Here is a 19996-nt window from a genome sequence, read left to right as displayed (position 1 = left end):
TTCAAATACAGGAATTGCATATGCAAAATAAAGAAAAACACAGTTGTTCTGATACTAGCAGAAAATTAAGTTTTAATCTGACAGGGGAAAAAAAGGAATACTCCTTCATAGAGTAAAATCACACTTCATCTGGTTATAATTCATCTTGCGTACTGACAGTTCTTGCATCTCCCTTATCAGCTTAACGCCGCAGAGACAGACACCATTTTCTTTTGTTGGAACGCTCCGTAATTGTTATGGAGGCGCAGCAGCCTGGCCTACTTTCTGCTGCTCCATTATCCGTACATGGCCTATTTCTATGGTCCGAGCTTTGCGGCCATGATAGGGTCCAGCAGCCAGGAGTAGTTCTGCAGGCCATCACTATGGAGGCTCCCATGTCGCCACAAAAGGATCCATCCAGGTAGACGTGTTAAATAAAGAAAATGCACCATCCACACGATACATCACAAACAAATGACGACTTCTTTTTGTATCATCAGATTAGTGTCCCTTCACAACACAATCTGCAAAACCATAAACTGTGCTTAATCTATGAATGCACACAATGATGCAAAAAAAAATCCTTTTCACCATATCTTAGTTACCATTCTACCCCTTATGTTCTATTCACTCTGAACCAATGCTGCTGACGCCAACATTCAAGTACACAGAATACTTATATAATATAAAAAGAGAAAATGGGGATTTCCATGCTCTTCTCAGTTTAACTCAAAGTAAATATTCATTATTAATTCAGCGTATTTTTTAATAGAAACTCAAAATATGTGCAATCATGTGATTGTCTGTTGCCATACTTTTATATTAATACATTATCTTCTGATTAGCTGAAACTGGGAAAAGCCAAAAGGCCCATACTGAACACTAAAATCATTTATCTGATATGAGCACCCGTCTGTAAACCTCTTCTCTGGGGAGGTTTTTGCAAAGTTATTGATGAATATCGCTAATGTACATCAGCCAAAATCAGACCACGTGAGGCTTTAAACCCTGCTTTCATTGAGTAAGACAAGGGTTCACTTTACTAGTTGCGATTTCAATTCATTCTTTTGTGGAGGAAATGTGACAAATGTTCTGACAAATGTCACATTCGTGCTTTTAAAAGTGATATGTATTTGAATATATGGCTGTGCGTGTGTGTGTGCTCTCATTTTGTGTTTTATCCTCAGTGTATGTGTGTTTGATCTGATCTTCTCAGGAACGCCTCTGTTGTGAACTTAATTAATCACGTGGCCTGGCTTGGCCTTGAAAAACACATGAAACAGTAGCTTTGATTGTGGATTGATTCAGCTCGACAGAAAAAGAGGAAATACATGTTACACAACCAGTTAACTGCTGTGTCAGTGAAGTGAAAGAAGGAAGAAAAGATGAACCATCAATATGTTTGTACAGCTTGTGTCTTTTAGACTGCGAATCACCAAAATATACAGTGTGATGTATGATGTACAATGTGAAAAAAACAGGATTCAATCCATCCATCCATCTGTGCATTGTCTATACTGGGAGTAGATGAGCTGGAGTAAGGTTTTTTATTTTATTATTGACCTTTTAAACAGTAGTATAAGTAAGTATTTTTACTCAAGGGCCACTTAATGAAGCAAACCTTGCGAGCTAGTTCCGGCAGCCAACTCGAGCTGCGCTGCGCCAATTATGTGAGATACATCATGTGACATACCTCATGCTCCACAACCATCTATAATACAAACCCACACTTTTAGGTGGTCTGTTTAAGCAGAGCGATATTTCCCATCACCCCCTGCCAAAACATCCATCCATCCATCCATTCTTTATAACACTTATTCTTTGACGGTCATGGGGGAGCTGGAGCCAGTCAGCTGAGTACTCACTTAAAGGGGTTGTAAAAGACAAGAGTCTGCAGCCTTGTTCGTTTCAAGAGGAGATAGACAGGAATGCGATACATGATGTTAATGATGAGACAAGACAAAGGCAGTAGATATCCTTAGGATGGCTTTAAAACCAGAGGTAGGGAAGAACCTTGATAAGACATTTCTAATGTTGCCCTCAATCAACAAAGAACAACAGGATGACAATATATACTTAAGTTGTGTATAATGAGAAAAACTGAATTCCCAGCAGAGCCAGTTGGTTTTCGGCCTGCTCTTGTCCTCCGCATGCGGGGAAGGAAAACATCAGGAAGGAGCTCAGCAGGCAACATGATCCTGGACAGAGAAGAGTTTCAGACTAACATGAAGACCATCGGTTGCTCTGCAGACCCAGACGTTGCCGGCGGGAGTCTGTTTGATTTGGGAGAGATCAGTCAAAGCACTTATCTGATGTTCCATTCAAGGAGATGTGGAGATGTACTACAGTGTTATGAGAAGCACTATGTTGTTCACCTATGCAGAGAGTAGAGGAACACATCGAGTGGAAGCCTCTTTAGTGGCTGCTGGACAGATGTGGCCACCAGCATCATATGAATTGTGGTTACGTCAACGTTGTGGTTAGGCATTAATTGGTCCTGGTTAAGGTTAAGGTTTTGGTTAGACTGTCCACAATGAAAATAAGTCAATGTAAAGTCCCAATAAGGATAGCTGCATAAACACCTGTTGCTAATAACAACCTGCTAACAAACTGATTAAGAAGAACAAATATGAAACTTGAACAAGAAAAACATTTAGAGAATTAAGTCGTAATAAAAAGAGGAAAAAAGTCACATGGCAAATAATAGAATAACACATTGAGAAAGAAAAACGATCAATGTTAAATCAATGAAATAACACAGTATGTCTAGTTTCCTATTAATTTGGATTATTTCAGCACTATTATTTCTGTATTGTTATTTCAGTAGTAGTATATCTGTAGTACAATTTCAGTGGTATTTCTTCAGTAGTAATTTTTCAGTAGAATTCTATTCGAAGTATTATTTCAGTAGTAATATTTCAGTATTATTATTTTGTGGTACTATTTCAGTAGTATTATTTTAGAGGTATTATTTCAACAGTATTATTTTAGTTGTATTATTTCAGTAGTAAAATATTAGTAGTTATCATTCAGTAGTGTTGTTTCATTAATATTATTACAGTGGTATTATTTCAGTAGTAACATTTCAGTAGTAATATTTTATCAGTATTGTTTTTAGTGCATGCAGCTGACACTGACAGGTTATTTAAAAGGACCAATCATTAGAGTGGTTCCAGAGCTCTTTTCATCGGACCAATAGCAGCGCAGTAAAGTAGAATAAGGAAGTAGCTCAGTGCTCTTGTTTACCTCACACGACCAAGCGAATATAACCAGCTAACAAGCAGCGAAAATAGCCAGCTAGCAACCAGCGAATATAACCAGCTAGCAACCAGCTCGCACTGCTGCTGCTGTGTGGCTGAGGTCGAGAGTGACTGAAGTGATGCTTAAAGCTGTCATATGTGGAGCTGTGGTGTTTCCAGGACTTTACTACACCTTCAGGAAAATCCTCAAATCAGCTCTGACACACTGGAGCGATGGCGACGTGGTGTTGGTCAGCGAGAGGTGAGCAATTCACCGAACTCCCTTAAGATACTGTGTATTCTAATATCGTCTCCTTTTCTCTACAGTGCTACAGACACGGTGAACGTCTGCAGCTATTATGTGATATTGTACCGAGATGGTTAATTCGGCTCTTTAAGATAGGCCAACGACTCGTTTCAGCTAAGACATCTGTTTAATAAAATCTCCTCGGTCGGCTGGTAAACATCCATGGGCAGCTATTCAAAAAGATGGATTTCTACACCGTAGTTCGGTCATGTGTTAAGAATATGTCAGCCGTAGACACTGAGCACGACCTGTGGGTGAATTAATAACTCCAGTAGTGTGTGACGTCTCTGCAAACTGTCCTACAGACTGGTCTCTGCCATCCATGCAGTTGTGTCCACTGCATCTGGAGTGATAGTTGTGACGTCATGCAGAGATGTCATTTATGACAGGTACACACACACACACACACACACACACACACACACACACACAGACACACACACACACACACACACACACACACACAGACATACACACACACATTGTGACCAGATCTCCCTCAATCATTTTAACTGCTCTCTTAAATCAAATCATATGAAGTGAGATGTTGCACTGTTTGCATATGAACTCTGTTACATGACTCACATACAGTCACTGGCTGGTCAATGGGTTTGCTCTGTTCGGAGCGCCCTACATGGCCCACGACATCTACGCCATGTACCAGAGCTACTTTCACAATCGGAAGGGCAAAGATCCCAGCCGTGCACCCAGTGGCCACTCTCTGCAGACAGTCAGGGATTTCCTCCTCAAGGACTGGATGATGGTCCTACACCACCTGACACTGCTCCTTGTTTACCTGCCCATTGTTCTGGTAAGAACAGCTGGGGGGGAATGACTGTCACACACACGTACACACGCACACACAGAGCCTGTGCTGAAGTGTGTGTATGTGTTGCAGTTCTTCAGAGGAGGACTGGGGGATTTCTTCATCGGCTGCCTCTTCATCGCAGAGTTCAGCACTCCCTTCGTCTCTTTAGGAAGGATCCTCATCCAGGTGAAACACATCATCACTGTGTGTGTGTGTTACTCTTATATTTAGATTTCTTTATCAGGACCACCAGTTGTGTTGCCACCAGCTGAAATAACATGTTGTAGTTATTTATTTTGCACTTTATTGTGGCTGGGCTCCACAGTTTAGTCTTTTTGTTATACTGGAAACTATCTTTCTACTCCATAGAACGTAACCACAGTCTTGAGTCACAAAAAAAATCAGACAATCTTATGTGGACGTCATGAAAAAGTATTCGCTGTATTCAAAAGAACTTGGCACTGATTCCTAAGATGTTGTTATCAATCCCTTATGTCAGAGAAATGCAAGTGAGGCTTGATGTATAGAATAACCATAAACTTTATCATAAGTAACTATAAAATGAAAAGACAACCAAATATAGAAAACTTTAAATAATATAGATAATAATTTGTTAACATATACCATGAACATAAATGCACTTCTTTTCTGCATTGTTTAATCTGTAATATAAAGGTTTTCATGTTTGTGCATATTAATTAATTAATTAATTAAATAAACGCTGACACTGTTATTTCTGTGAAAGGCTCATACAGACCAACTGATAAATCATACAGGCTTCACATCAGACCCATGAAATGTGGAAAATATTGGAAAATAAATAACTTATTTAGTGTTGGATCCACTATGTAAATTATAAATCTGTACTTGGCAGATTCACGGCCCAAAGTTATTATTAAGTAGTTTTGAGGCTTTGATTAGAACAACCAGAGATTTGTTCAGCTTGGTCTGAGCAAGCACTTTTTCACTATCACATCTTTATGATCAGGAGCAGTTTCATTTTGGTAACGTACAGCAGAACAAGAAGATGATGTCCTTTTCTCTTCCAGTAGAGTATTTTTGTCTTGTCTCACCTGTTTCTCGTCTCATGTGTCCCTTGACGTCCAGCTGGGCCTCGACAACACCATGCTGCACAAAATCAACGGCGCCATCGTCCTCCTGAGCTTCTTCACGTGTCGGATTTGTATCTTCCCCTTCATGTACTGGATGTACGGCCGGAGGTTTGGGATTCCCCTGCACAGAGCGCCCTTCCATCTGTCTCTGCATTGCAACTTGGGCAACCTGTTGATCCTGACTCCCCAGATCTACTGGTTCACCCTGCTGCTGAAGAAAGCTAAGAGACTCTACCTGAGACAGAAGAGAGGGCCGGGAGAAGGACACAAAGACAGGCCGAAGACAGACTGAAGAATCCACCTGCTTCTAATAATAACCTGCTCAAACTTCGCTGTCAAATATATGTGGACCATGAAGTAGAAAACTTCTTAGAGAATCAAGTCATGAATTATATTTCGTAAGAATAAAATCATATTCTGATAGTTATTCAACTAGGAAAGCTGTAATTGTAAAATCACTTCAGTAATACAGGGTCGGGTTTACTTACTTTTTGTGAGACCGAAATAAAATTTGTTTCGGTTTTACATCAAGTTATTACAAATCTTTTTTTACTTAACATTTCCGTCCGTTTTTCTTGAAATACTGACATTTTCTCAATGTATCAAATTGTTAAGTGTTGGGGCACAACATACTGATGCAGCTTTTACCTGTGAATTAACATTGTTTGAATTGGAGGTTGGGTTTGGTATCAGGTGTCAGTTATATGTGACAAAGAATGTTTTAACATTGTTCTATTCTAAAAAGGGTATTTTTGTATAAATTATGTTCTGATTTATTCATTAAGGTAAATTTAAATTTCAATAGATTGTGTTTCCAATGATTATGTATAACTGAATAAATGCCATAAAGATAAATCTAGATTGAGAGTGACTTTTTGTTTTGTTTTTGGAAAAGCAAAGACTAAAGATTTAATTTAAGGACAAACCTTGCTTGTCAGAAAATTATAATAGTTGTTTCCTCATTTGTTTGTTTGATCCTAAATGTTAAGTTAAGTAGTTGTTTAAAGTTAAGTTAAACATGCGTTAGGCTCCAATCTATAAAACCCCACAAAAGGAACTTTTAAACAAAGCGATTAATTGGACTGTGCCCTCAAGACAACCGGTTAGAAAACAATGGGCCCATAATTGAAAAGAAACAAAATTAAGATTTTAACATTTAGGACAGCATCCCTTCCCAACATAGAGGGTAAGGGCTAAAAAATAGTAGAGAAAAAGGAGTCTGTTGAATATAATAATTAATGTGTAATAGAACTTTATCCCCTAGTTCAAATTAGAGAACACAAGAGCAGGAATCTTCAAACTAGAAAAGAACAAAGACATTTGCTGTGACATGTAGTTTTTTTTATTAACTCAGATTCCCAAAACATACCTTTGCAATAACTTCATTAACTGAATACAGTGAGCAACACTGACAACTGAAATTATATCTTTGTTTTGTCTTGAACTCTCCAGACGTGAGTTTGAACATCTAAACCGTGACTCCCCAGTGGAAAATATGTGAAAACAAAAAAATCAACGTGCGTCTGCCGAGACGAGCTGAGCGATCTTCTGCTGCAGCACAACCTTCATCTCCTCTCTCTCCAGGTTGTCTGTGATGGTGGTGAAGAAGTGACGGGTGTTGTCACTCTCCAGCGGGCTGCTGCTTTCTGGAAACGCGGTCATGACGGCTTCATAGTGGCTGAGGATCTCCAAACTGGACAAGAACAGCGGCTCACTCCGGCCTCCTGGCATCATCACCTAGAGGAGTAATTAAAATTATACCCGGAGGAATGTTTTGCCATCAAAACATCATCTACTGGGTTGGCAGGCTAGCTCGCTTTGTGCTCCAATTGTGGCAAATCATCAGTTTCCCCCCCTCACATGACTCTTTCTTAGTCTAGCGTGAGAAAGGTATTGTCTCATTTAAAGATCTGTACATAGCAGGTATTTTTGCTTCATTTGACCAGCTCAGAGCTAAATTTGATTTACCAAAATCTTATTTTTTAAGATTTCTACAGGTCCGAGATTGGATTCGTAAACAAACTAGATCATTTCCCGCAACCCCTGAACAACTACCCATGGATACTCTGTTCCCAACAGCTCCATCTAATAAAGGCATAATATCCATTATGTATATGAAACTCTCATCTTTACAAATTTACAAATCAGAGATACTGAATGGTCAGATATATTTACAAGGATACACTCCTCATCAATCTGTGCCAGACATGGCCTACTTCAATTCAAAGTAGCATACAGACTGCACTTGTCTAAAGCTAGAATCGCGAAGATGTATCCAACAATTGATGATTCATGTAATAGATGCAATTTTTCACCTGCAACATTAGCTCATACGTTCTGGTCCTGTCCGAGACTCTGGGGTTACTGGTCCTCTATATTTGATGCCCTATCCAAGATATTTAAAAGGCCAATAGAGCCGAACCCGCTCACGGCTATATTTGGTATTCAATGTGAGGATGACCATCTTCCTAGGGCACAATCTGATCACATTGCTTTTGTCACCCTCTTAGCGAGAAGAATCATTTTACTTAATTCAAAACAGGCTGCCCCGCCCTCCTATAAACATTGGGTTAGAGATACGCTGCAACTTTTGAAGCTACAAAAGATCAGACTGGCTCTGCGACGTCCTAATGATAACTTCAGCAGGATATGGCAACCTTTTATTACATACCTGCTTGAACAAGTGTGAAGTTTTGTCCTATATGTCAGGTACAGTATATATTGTCATTATTACTGAAAACCACATGAATGTTCTCTCACACACAGCTTATGTTTTGTCTGTTTTTTTTGTTTTATTAATGACAATGACGTCTATATATATATATTTTTTTATTATTATTATTTAATTTTTTCTTTTCTGTTTGTCCCCTGGGGTGGGGTGGGGTGGGGGGGGATTTGTTCATATACGTCTGTATGTATGAGATTTCATTTTCAATTGTTAAAACCAATAAATAAAGTGAAAAAAAAACAAAAAAAACATCATCTACTGGTGCCTTACATTTAGAATATTAGGATTTTGGCTTTTAATAACCCAGATCCTTAAACACATATTCTTAGAAAACCAAACTAGTTGTGTGCAAAGAATTTAAACATTTTAATTTACGTGGTTTTTACGTGGTTTTCCATATAAGTTGTTATAAAGCCCAGTTAACCTAGATTTGTAGCTCAGCCTGACTGGGACTGCTTTTACCTACAGTTTAATATATTAATTTAAACACACATCTTCTCAGACATTCAGATATACTGTCCAGTTGTGGCCGTGGTGTTAATGTTACCTGGATGTGCTGAACATGACAGAAGAGCTGGCTGAGAACAAACAGGACTTCCTGGCTGAGAGTCGTCTCCACCTCCTCTTCCTCGTGTGACTCTTTCAGGCCTTCTGCTTCACTCGGAGAGTCAATGGTCGGCTTGGTAACTTTGACCGACGTGCAGGAAGGATTTGAGTCTCTGGATGCTGGTGTTTTAGGAGGTGTTGAAGCAGAGGCCGTCCAGGCACCAGATGATGGAAGAGGCAGCTTGGTTCTCACCGAGTTCATCATCTCTCTCACAGCATGGGCGTACAACCTGCCAACATGAGCCCAGCCGTTCGCTGACAGCCAGTCTGAGCAGCTGGAGCCGCAGAGCAGCTGAAGGACTCGAAGCAGGAGGACTGACAGGCGGAGATCACATGAAAACCTCCTAAGATCCATTAGGGGCAGATAGTCCACGTACTCGAGCGAAAAGGGAACGTGGAGGCGACCGGAGGTGATCAGCTCCCTCAGGGTCCCAAGCAGCCTGGACCACTGGGAGACGGAGCACCGGGGCAGAGTCTGGGTCAGAGCCACCAGAAGGCCTTTGCTGAACATGCCGACATGGTCAGTCCGGCGCTGGTCCAGAGAGAGACAGGACAACATGGTCGTCCGAAGGGAGTCCGATATGGAGCAGCACTCCATCCAGGCCAAAAGGCCGCTGCCCTGGCTGTACTGAGGCATGTCCAAACCGGACCACTCCTGGAGAGAGGGATAGAAAAATGATAAGTTCAAATGGAAGAAAGAAGTTTAAAGTTACATTGAAAAACAAATGATGCAGCTTATTTTATGTTGAACAGCAACAAACGTCTAATCTTTCTGTTTTCAGCTGCACAAAATCACAGCACAAACAAATGTAGTCTTGAATAACAGGAACATGTTCTTGCAAAAGGCCCAACATGTGTTGTCCTCAGAAAATGGAGCAACATATTGGGACACGACGCAGCTGTAATATATAAATGATTATCACACTTCATTGAGATTGAATGATCACCATTTACTTCATCTGAGCAGTGTATTGAGAGGATATGGTTTGTGAAGGTTTGTGCAAAGAAGATCGGTCGTACACAATGTCTGAAACCTTGGATGAATAATGTCTTTGAACAGCTTGTAAACAAAGGAAGAAACTCAGTGTGAAGTTAAATCCAAGAGGTTGTTACCTGCTCTGGTAAATCACACACAGTCAGCAGAGACAAGGGAACTTCATTCTTGAAGTGTTCTCCCCACACGGGCTTCAGGTGGAACCTGACTGCCCAGTCCAGTTCCTCCATCTTGTTGTAGAGCCAGAAAAGAGCTCTGGACCAGCTGCTGGGGGCCGCTGCCACCTCTGCACCAACCACCTGCGCCAGGGTGGCCAGCACCGACTCCAGCAGCTCCTTGGTGTCCATGGACCAGTGGCAGACAGTGCCCTCCAGTGGCTGTTCCCAAAACCTAGTAGAGATTTAAGCTGCTTTCAGACATGCACTGAACTCTGGATAATCTTCTGACATTCTCCACAGGGGTTGCATGTTAGAACACAGAGTTTTGTTGGCCTCCTTCTGCTTTGTTCATGTGTGAAATATAAAACCACGGACCAATTCTGGAACCCCATTGAGACATGTTACAGTTATCGCTTAACTTAATGGAACTCACTGAAAAGGCTAAATGGTTATGGAAAAACAATGTTATAACAGCAGGTATCTGAATTAAAGGCAACAAGATGACTAACCTGAGAGCCTGGTTGTGCAGCTGGGCGAGGATGTACAGCAGAGGAAAAGGAGAACAGTCCAACAGCCAGTGGGGAGAAGAGACTGGATGCTGGACATCAGCACCCAGAGCAGTGTGGAGGAGCTGCAGACTCAGTTCTGTGTCAAACAAGCTGCGACCTGGAGGGAAAACATTGGAACAGAGAGGCTCATACTTATTTTCTATACTTAAACACACAAAGTAAACAAAATTTTTTGATAAACTGTACTATTCTATATTTTGACGTTAAAAGTGGATCAAATCACTACATGTAATGTCAAAGGTATTGCTTGTCATCATAAACTCAGCTGACTCTACCGAAATGTCTCAGCATCTTTCATCATATTGTTCTGGTTTTCAAGGAGAACATGCAAACCCCACACAGACCCAAGCCAAACCTGAATCATGAATACCACAGGACACTCACCCGCTGTGGAAAGGTTCGGCAGGACAAAGATATTCACGACCTCCTGAGGTGGCAGAAAGCATTGCCTCCTTTCTTCTCCCTCGACCGCTATGACCGGCATCATCAGCAGATCCAGGAACTTGAGGAGCTGCTCTTTTTCACAGGCCAGCAATGATTTGGTCTTGATTGTCTCCTGCAGACACTTGCAGAGTAGACGGCCACCACTCATATCATTCTTTACTTCATCACGATTTCCCTTTGCCTGTTTTTCATTACATTCCGCTTCATTTTCTCTTCTCTTCTCTCCTCTGAGTCCAGGCAGCTGCTGGAGTATCTTAGCCATGAGAGAGAAAGACCCCTTGTTAAAGACAGCTGAATGACAACAAGACTTCAGAGCGGCCTCTGGATTCTGAAACGCCACTCGTGCTATCAAAGCGGCCGCTGTATTCAGATGGCCCAGCGACACCGTGGCTGATGCTCCGCCCCCTCCTTGGATGATGCAGTTGAACGCCATGTTGAGCTCCTGCTCAAACCCATCAGACACAGCAGAGGGAACAGAATGCCCCAAAAACCCTCTGGTGGACAATCTCAACATGGTGGCCAACGATTTGTTCTTGTCTTCTAACGGAAGAGCCGAGAAAATGTCTGCAGTGATTTTCATCAGCTTCTTGCACTGTCTGACATTAGGAGCCTCGCTGTGAAGTGTAGCCATGAGGGTGGAGGCCAGGCTGAGCAGTGTATCGTGCTGCTGGAAGGCTAATTGGTTCTTTTCCAGGAAGTCCAGCAACTGCTCATCAGGGAAGGCCCAGCTTTTCTCACTTGCACACAACAAAGCAAAGCTCTGATAGTCCTCTAGACGATGACTGATGATGTTCATAGTGACCTTTGCTTCCATCTCGGGAGTTGTCTCTATGGTGGGGAAAACCAGGGACTCCAGCAAACCTCTGAGTAGATTCATCTCTGGCTTTTGCACATCACTTTCAGTCATCGTTTCAGGCAAACCAGCTTCCTCTGGAGCTGTGAGGACTCTCTGGACACTCTGTTCCAGTCTAAATGTATAGTAGCTCAAATTTGTACTGCCATCTACTGCCAGGAGTTTGCTGTTAAGCCAAAACTGTGTGAGGTCTGTTATAATCTTCAAGGCTTCTCCAAGCGTCATCCTGCTGGGTTTAAACTGAGACGGAGTGTGAGAGGCACGCAAGTCGCTCTGAGCCTCCTGAATTATTTCGGGACACAGCTTCCCATCATTCTTTTCTCTGATGCTGACAGCTTTAGACAACATGTGCATCTTCTCTTTAGTTGGAAGCTTGACCTCTTGGGCTATTAGCAAGGCGGTGAAAAGAGAATCAAGGGAAATGGAGAGGGCTTGGAGACAGAGATCTGATGAGGTTATTTGATCTTTCATGTCTTTAAGTGCATGAAGGAGAATGTACAGGACATCATTGGCTGGTGATGATGTCATCGGATTTGATGTGTCAAGCTTAAACCTCTTGGCAGCTTGAGGGGACAGACTGGAGGACATAGAGGACAGACGAGCAAACTGCCTGGCAAACATGGCCTCTATGCTGTCCTCTCCTCCAACTTTCTGGTAATTTCTGCCCTTCCACAGTTCCCACCACACCTCCAGGAAAAGTCGCACATCATCCTCTCTGGTAGGGTTGCTTTTCACATGATGCACCAGCCTTTCAAGCTCAACACAGATCTGAGATTGGGGAAGACGCAGGAGGAAGTTGGCAAAAACATCTGCAGCCGCCAATGACCTCACCAGCTCCAGCAGGACAACATAATTGACCTCAGGGAGGCCATTCAGGAGAGGGAAGAAAGGGTTCTCCCTCCATGATGTCTCAACATCCTCTTCGGCCTCTCCGCACAACAGCTTCAACCACACAACACAAACTATCTTCTTTTTCCAGCAGGAGGCTGTTGTGTTGAGTTCTTCCTGTCCACAGATTTCTCTGACGGCCTCCACCACTGGATGTCCCACCCTGCTCCAGTCAGCTTTCTGAAGGGAGGACAGGGCTGAGGGCAGACAAAGCTTGTTAGCCAGTAGGAACGCCCCATGAAGAACAGCCGAGTCTGAAAGCATAAAAGAGACGACTCAACACACAATAAAGAATTATTGATTATGAGAAGCCAATCACTCAATTAGGAAAGTTTATAAAGGTGAACAAAATAACTAGTTAAGCAACGGCTGATTACTGTCTCAAATTATGTCCACATAATGTCAGACAATATTCAAATCACAATTTGCCTGGTAGAGTATAACAATTAGTACAATTATTTAAGCATTACACCAATTCACGAACTAGCATCGACTTCCTTAACGTATGTTTTCCTGTAAATCCCATTATCGTCTGTCATCAAAACAAAAACTGAAGCCAAAGATTTAGAGAAAAGTTTAAGGCTATTTGGTGAAGGTTCAGCAATTAATTGTGTTGAGAATCAAGCAGAATTTATGACAGTTTCACCCAAACTCCAGTCTTAAATTGATACATTCATCTTTTTACAAGTGTAACCATGTTTCCCATACAGGAGAAGATGTCAAACGGATGACAGAGAAGTCCGTTACCGTTCTCCATCACTGATGTTGTAGCTTAGCAGCTAAATGTAGCTACAGGATGTCTTCCGCTTGTTTCCAGTTCTAACACACGAGCTGTGATCAGACTGAAGAGTGTGTTTACTCAATTAAACCTGCACTGCTGCAGAGCAATACAACAAACTGAGGCGATTCAATGCGGCATGTCAGAACTTCGTATGAAGCGCTTCCGCTGTTCCGCATCAACGTGTTTAAAAACCAAGAGGGTACCACGGCTGATTCACAGCGCCACCTCGGGACAAATCGAGTATTGAAGGTTAAAAACTAAACGAAAATTTAAAAACAAACGTTCGCTTCGTGTTGATCGATCGATGAATTACATTATAATAAGAAACTGTGTGCTTCTTGTTGATTTCATGTGTTCATACATCATGTTTTACTGAACATGTGACGTTCCGAATGTGGAGGTCAGCAATATCTGTATTTAAGCAACATCTGTAGCGTGCAGACCAGACACACAGTATCGGTCAAATGTTGGTTTCATACAGTGTGTTCACATTATGAGATATATTACGGCCTCTGATATTATAACTGACCACGTGACAGCAGCTGCAGCTTGTGTTTCAGACGAAGTGAAAGTGAAAGTGTATCTTCACAGATCTGCAGCTACAACAAGGGGATCTGTACCGGTGGACGATCATGGATTCACTCTTACACATACTTTGTTACTTGTCTCTATGTTCAGGTAAATTACTGACTCAAGCTTTGTCTGTTGTGTGTGTGTGTGTGTGTGTGTGAGTGTGTTATACTACATTACACATTCTACTGTAATATACTGTAATACGATAATGATGTATACCTGCATTTTCTATACTGTACTGTATTGTACTACAACACAATATATTATGCTATACTTTTCTGTACAATGTTGTACTGTAATATACTACAGTATACTACACCCTGCTTTACATTTCATATCAATTTATAATACTATTCTATAGTGTAAAACGGTGTGCTGTTCTAGTAAACTACACTATCCTGTCTAAAGCATACCACACTAAGCCACTATTATATTATAGTATACTACACTTTTCTTTGTATACCATACTACACTGTGTTTTAATTTACTATTATATAAAACTTTATACTGTAATATAATGAATGCAGTATACCACACTGTACTTGTACGTTTATCAAGCAGTAAAAAAAAGAAATTGTAAGCTGACTGCACTGAATTGTTTTGTGTCTCTCAGGAGTTCTGTGCCTGCATCAGATGACATGGCTTCCCTGTCAGTTCACTGATGAAAAGGTGTTTTTGAATGAAAATGGTCACACTGAGACTCAGCTCAAACACAGAGAGGTCATGCTGCAGTTTGGCCAAAAAGGAGATGATGCAGTCAACCCACCTGCCGTCACTTTCCTGGTCACAGCTAAGAGCTGTAGCCTTTTACCCAAGATCAACAACACTGAGGGTTGTTCTGTTCTCTTGTATTCTACTGTATTCTGTTCTGTTGTAGGATCTAAGTTGGACCTGCGGGATTATGTTGAGGGGGTGGAGGCAGAGCTGTTGGACTGTGAGCTGCGTAGGTACAGTACAGACGGAATCCATGTCCACTGGCCTGCCCAGGAAGCCAAGGAGTACAACCGTTGGTTCAGCTGCACCCTCAAACACAGCAAGGGCCTGTTCACCGTCACTAGCTTCCTCAGACACCCATCTGACCAACCCCCCCCTGGACAGCAGGACTACCGCAACTGGCCTGTCATTGAGGAGGGGGAGATACTGACAACAATGGGTAACATTCATTGTCTTTAATAATTAAACATAACACAGTTTGACTATATCATGTCCGTGACTCATTTGCCTCTGTCTTGTTTTCGTAGTTTCCCTGGTCATGAAAACACAATCTCCATCAGTCAAAGCCGCCCTGAGCTCCCAACAAAAGCTTCACTGCCAGTTTGCTCTGGACCACAGGCTACCAGATGTCACTGTGGAGTGGAACTGGCAACATCGTGGCAAAATAATCACACTCTTCAGCCATCCCCCCCGCTTGGGGCATAATCAGGGGACTGGGGTTGAGTTGAAGAGCCTTGCCAAGGGAGATGCTACCTATAACCTCCCCTTCACCAAGATGAGCAGTGAAGGGAGGTACATTTGTTCAGTGGCAGTGAATCCACTGTTCACCAGTCTGGATATAAATCTGTTTGTCGAAGGTAAGACAGTCACACAAAGGTTATGGATCAGGGCATGATGTATAAAATAACTTTTTTTTAAAAGCTTTTGAATGTATAGTTTTAAGTGTGAGCTTATTAGACCGTACCAGGCCTGACTGTATCAGCTTGGTCCTCTTTAGTCAGAAAGCCTGAGGACTTCACACATGTCAGAAAATGTTCAAAATATGGAACAACTTTCAGTATAATGTGTGTGAAGGCACCACAGGTGACGTGTTCTCCTTTGATAGATGTCTAGAGAGCTTTAAAAGAGTGGAAGTGTTACAAAAATAAACCTTCAATTATAGACAAGTTAGATTTTTAATGATCCAGTTAATGTAAATCTCAGAAATAAAAGATTTTGGATGCTTAAAAGAATGAGTCAACAGTGTAGTTAATAGAGCAAAACAGCTTTAATTTTCTCCTTTGACCTAACCGAAGTTCAGATTTACGATTAAAACTGAGAACCTGATGCAGCTGGTATTGAGAATAAATAATTTTGCATAAAAAATTATTGCTCCAGAAGAAAATAAATTTTTTCACCCTGCATGATTTCCCTCACAACTTTGTCTTGTACATTAAGGGATGCAACTGGCCTTCTTTTTATTATCACTAAATATATGTGAATTAAGATTGACTGATTCATCTTTAAGTCTATTAAAGGGCGGCTGTGGCTGAGGGCTGTGGCTGAGTGGTTGTCCTCCAACCTGAAGGTCGGCAGTTCGATCCCCATTCTGACCCATCTGCATGCCGAATTGTCCTTGGGCAAGATGCTGAACTCTGAATGGCCCCAAATAGAATAACAAAGTGCTGCGAATAGATGCACTGTATGAATGTGTGTGTTAATGGGTGAATGTAAAACTGTTATGTAAAGTGATTTGAGTGGTCATCAAGACTAGAAAAGCGCTATATGAATACAAAACCATTTACCATTTAAAGTCAGAAGACACTGTAGCATGCCTGTCGTTACTCATATGTTTTTTCAGGCCAATTGTTTACAAATATAACAATAGAAACTAAAAAACATCTGTTTCCAATCATAGAGGCTGAAACTAGCATGGTTGGGATTCTTGTTTGAGAAATTCTGAATTATATCACTTTGAAAACTAAAAAGAGGATAATTAATGTTGTACACAAAATCGGCTCTTGACAATGTAATAATGAGTTCAAGGCATGATACCTCTCGCTGAAAATTCCCCTATACTTCATTGTCTCGTCAGAGTCTCCCCGTGTCACTGTCAACGTCAAACCCATCCTCCAACTGAAGGAGGGCGAGAAACAGAGGGTTTTCTGTGATGCAGAGAACTACTACCCTCTGGATGTGGATATTGTTTGGTATGAGATAGACCCGGCAGCAGCAGGCCAGAGGGTTGGTGCTCCTCTGCCCAGGGTACTCCCGAACATTTTGCTGACAAGCCACAAACACAACCAAGATAAGACCTTCTCTCTGTCGGCGTTCTTCTACCTCCAGGGTTCACGCAGGAACTCTGAGAGACGGTTTACATGCAGCGTCTCCCACCAGTCCTTGCGGATGCCCATCAAAAAGAGCTTCATCCTGCATGTTGAAGGTGAGGGTAGAGAACCCACCCAGCAGCGATTGAGCTGTAGTGCCATGAATTTTCACACAGTGGCAGCAGAGGGACTCAGTTGAGGCCTGACATCTTTCTTTTGTGTTTTCTCCTCTCAGAGCCAAGCAGCTGGTTTTCTGATATTGGTGTCTTCATGTTGGTACTGATGCTCCTCCTGTGTGGGATGCTGTTTTACCTGCACTCAGGTGGGTGTGGAGATCTTTACATGAACAGGCTAATAAAAGGATGATAATGAGGAATATACAAAATTAATTTAAAATCCAATCATTTGGGGGGAAAGTAACAGAGGTACTTAGTTATTCAGTGGCATCACCTCATGCACACTGCAGGTAAATAAACGGTCAAGGATAAAGCACAGAGAATCAAAGTTTTCTGCATTTGAGGGACAGTTACATGACAACAGATGAGAACTACTGCTGTAGCAAACACTGAGACATGTGAAGTGTTCATTTCTAAAGGAATAACTATCACCTTATTCTCTCCACAGCAAGAAGACAATCAGTACAGGTAAGATAATGTGAACGCAAACATAAACATCACCATCAATAAAAAATAGGTTTGTAATCACTGTATGTCTCCCTGTGTGTGTGTGTCTGAGCAGAAAAAACCATACTGAGACCCTCACTGGCCTGAACACGCATCACAAGCAGAACCAGTGAAGATGGAGTGACTGTCACTCCTCCTTCATTCATTTTTATTTGTGAATGTCCTAGGCTTTGTGTGAGAGTGAGGACATTTTGTCCAGTCCTCACTTCTTCAAAGGTTTGTTTGAGGGTTAAGACTTGGTTTTAGGGTTAGGGTTGGAATTTGGTTTAGGTTAAGGGGCTAGGGAATGCATTGTAAATGAGTGTCCGCACTAAGATAGAAGTACAAACTTTTGTGTGTGTCTGTTTGTTAGATGAGGTGAGTTTGGCTTTCTGTGAAACTCAAAGTTGCTCTGATTTTCATGCTAAAATTATGATGTAGATTTCAATCCTTGTGGGCGGACGGAGCAGTCCACGACACTGGTGACAATGTACAGTAAAAGCAGTAGTTCCATAGAGCTGTGTTTTCACAAGTCCCTTTTGTTTGTATCATGTATATGCATGATGATGCACATGCACACATGCAAGCACCTAGGCTATGGAACATGTTTCTGCTGGGGTTTTTCAATACTCCACTAAAAGCAGTTAATAAAATCCCTTCCAGCCAACAAACATGGACATAAGCAGCACTCAGTTTCAAATGTTTTTCAAAAATCGGCTTTGTGAATGTTATATAAGGACGTCAATAAACTCAACATGTTGCTTTGATCTCAGGGATACATACATTGTGAAATATTGAATGACACTAGAACATTATTATATAGAATAAAATAATGACATTATTTATCTGGAGTGAACCTCAAATGTCAGAGAACATGCTAATTTATTGTTGAATATTGACATTGACATGATCGTCAACCTAGAAATATATTACACATGGCAGACATTGTAAAAATTATGGTAGATTTATATTGAAATTGTACAAATTACTAATGAATTGAAAAAAATTATTATCATGTGGTTTGTGCTTTATTTTGGCAACATGTGTTACAATCAAGTTTTCTCTGAGTAAGTCACCTGTTTGAAATGTCTTTTCTTCTTGCCTACATTTCTCCCCCGAGCTCGGCCCATTACAATTTGCTGAGTGAAAATTTGGACTCAAGTTAAAATCCTTCACTTACTTCCCACTCACAAACTTAATCAAGGCACATATAAGCTATCTTTTGACATGACAATACTGCAGCTGATGCTCAGAAACAGAGGAAAGTGCACAAACTCTGAGATCTGACCTGAAATAACTGTATGTTTCTGATGCAGTATGAATATCTTAGGGTATTTTAAACCTCACGATGCAGATGCCAAACACTCAGGGGTAAACACAACATGAGTATGGCTATTGCTGCCATTGATTTCACTCTTCTAAAAATCTTTACTTGCAACTTGTCACTTCAGATGAATCAACTGCAGGATTCTTATTTTTCTTTTCATACTTTTGATTAATTCTTCCGCTACTAGATTTGACAAATTAAAACTCTAGAAAATAAAATCATAAACCGTGGCAGAATATCATCATTGATGTTATCTAATGTAGCCATATTTGGAAGCTTAATAAAAATATTCCTTGAGAGCTTAAGAGTTACTTTGAGTGGATTCCTGTTCTTGGTGTCTCTGACTATGCTCATACAAAGTTTTGTGTATTTTTACCGTAAAATAACTGAGAAAATTAAAGGGGAAACCTGTAAAAGGACGAATGTTGTCATGATCTGTCATTTTAGTTTGTTAATTTTCACTCTTTGGGTTTTCTGGTTCCTGTTTTATTTTATAGTCTTGTGTTCCTTGTGTGTTGTCTCTGTCTTCACTTCCTGTCGGTGATTATCCTCCTCAGTCCTCAAATTTAGAAGAAACCTCCTGTTTTCACAGACTCATTCCACTTAAACATGATAGTAGACCATCTCTGAGTGTCAGCGACATTATATCAGTAAAGACTGGACTAAATTTTCAAAATGACTCTCCTTTAAACTGAAGAGGGATTTTGTTTTATTTTTTAAACAATTAATTAATTTTTACTGAATATCATTTTGGTGTCTTACCTTCCTCCATGTTGTTAGATGTACTCTCAAAAAAGCATTTCCAAATATACGTACAAGGATATGAGGTGGAGTCTGTCAACTTTACATTTGTCAACTTTGATCAAATCCAAGTTTATTGTATATGTCTGTGGGCAGAACTTCGTAAATGGCGCTTCCGCATCAACGTGTCAAAAAACAAGAGGGTAC

At 41.1% G+C, this 19996-nt stretch overlaps 2 protein-coding genes and 1 pseudogene across 2 annotated transcripts; 2 read left to right on the top strand and 1 right to left on the bottom strand.

Annotated features, from left to right (window-relative positions):
* Positions 1-3208: 3208 nt before the first annotated feature.
* LOC133003529 (TLC domain-containing protein 3A-like) lies at positions 3209-6310 on the top strand. Its single transcript, XM_061073285.1, has 5 exons — positions 3209-3480; positions 3831-3914; positions 4117-4336; positions 4424-4519; positions 5441-6310. The coding sequence occupies exons 1-5, from the start codon at positions 3359-3361 to the stop codon at positions 5735-5737; spliced, it is 819 nt and encodes a 272-aa protein (XP_060929268.1). The 5' UTR covers positions 3209-3358; the 3' UTR covers positions 5738-6310.
* Positions 6311-6778: 468 nt separating this feature from the next.
* gemin4 (gem (nuclear organelle) associated protein 4) lies at positions 6779-13596 on the bottom strand. Its single transcript, XM_061073284.1, has 6 exons — positions 13433-13596; positions 10885-12939; positions 10441-10597; positions 9893-10163; positions 8721-9434; positions 6779-7182 (listed from the first exon to the last, which is right to left on the bottom strand). The coding sequence occupies exons 1-6, from the start codon at positions 13440-13442 to the stop codon at positions 6958-6960; spliced, it is 3432 nt and encodes a 1143-aa protein (XP_060929267.1). The 5' UTR covers positions 13443-13596; the 3' UTR covers positions 6779-6957.
* Positions 13597-14027: 431 nt separating this feature from the next.
* LOC133003421 (tapasin-related protein-like) lies at positions 14028-19471 on the top strand (annotated as a pseudogene).
* Positions 19472-19996: the final 525 nt, after the last annotated feature.

The sequence above is a fragment of the Limanda limanda genome, chromosome 6, assembly GCF_963576545.1.
Source record: "Limanda limanda chromosome 6, fLimLim1.1, whole genome shotgun sequence".
Taxonomy (NCBI): Eukaryota; Metazoa; Chordata; class Actinopteri; order Pleuronectiformes; family Pleuronectidae; genus Limanda; species Limanda limanda.
Note: the sequence above shows the minus strand (reverse complement) of the source record. Positions and strands in the feature narration are given on the sequence as shown.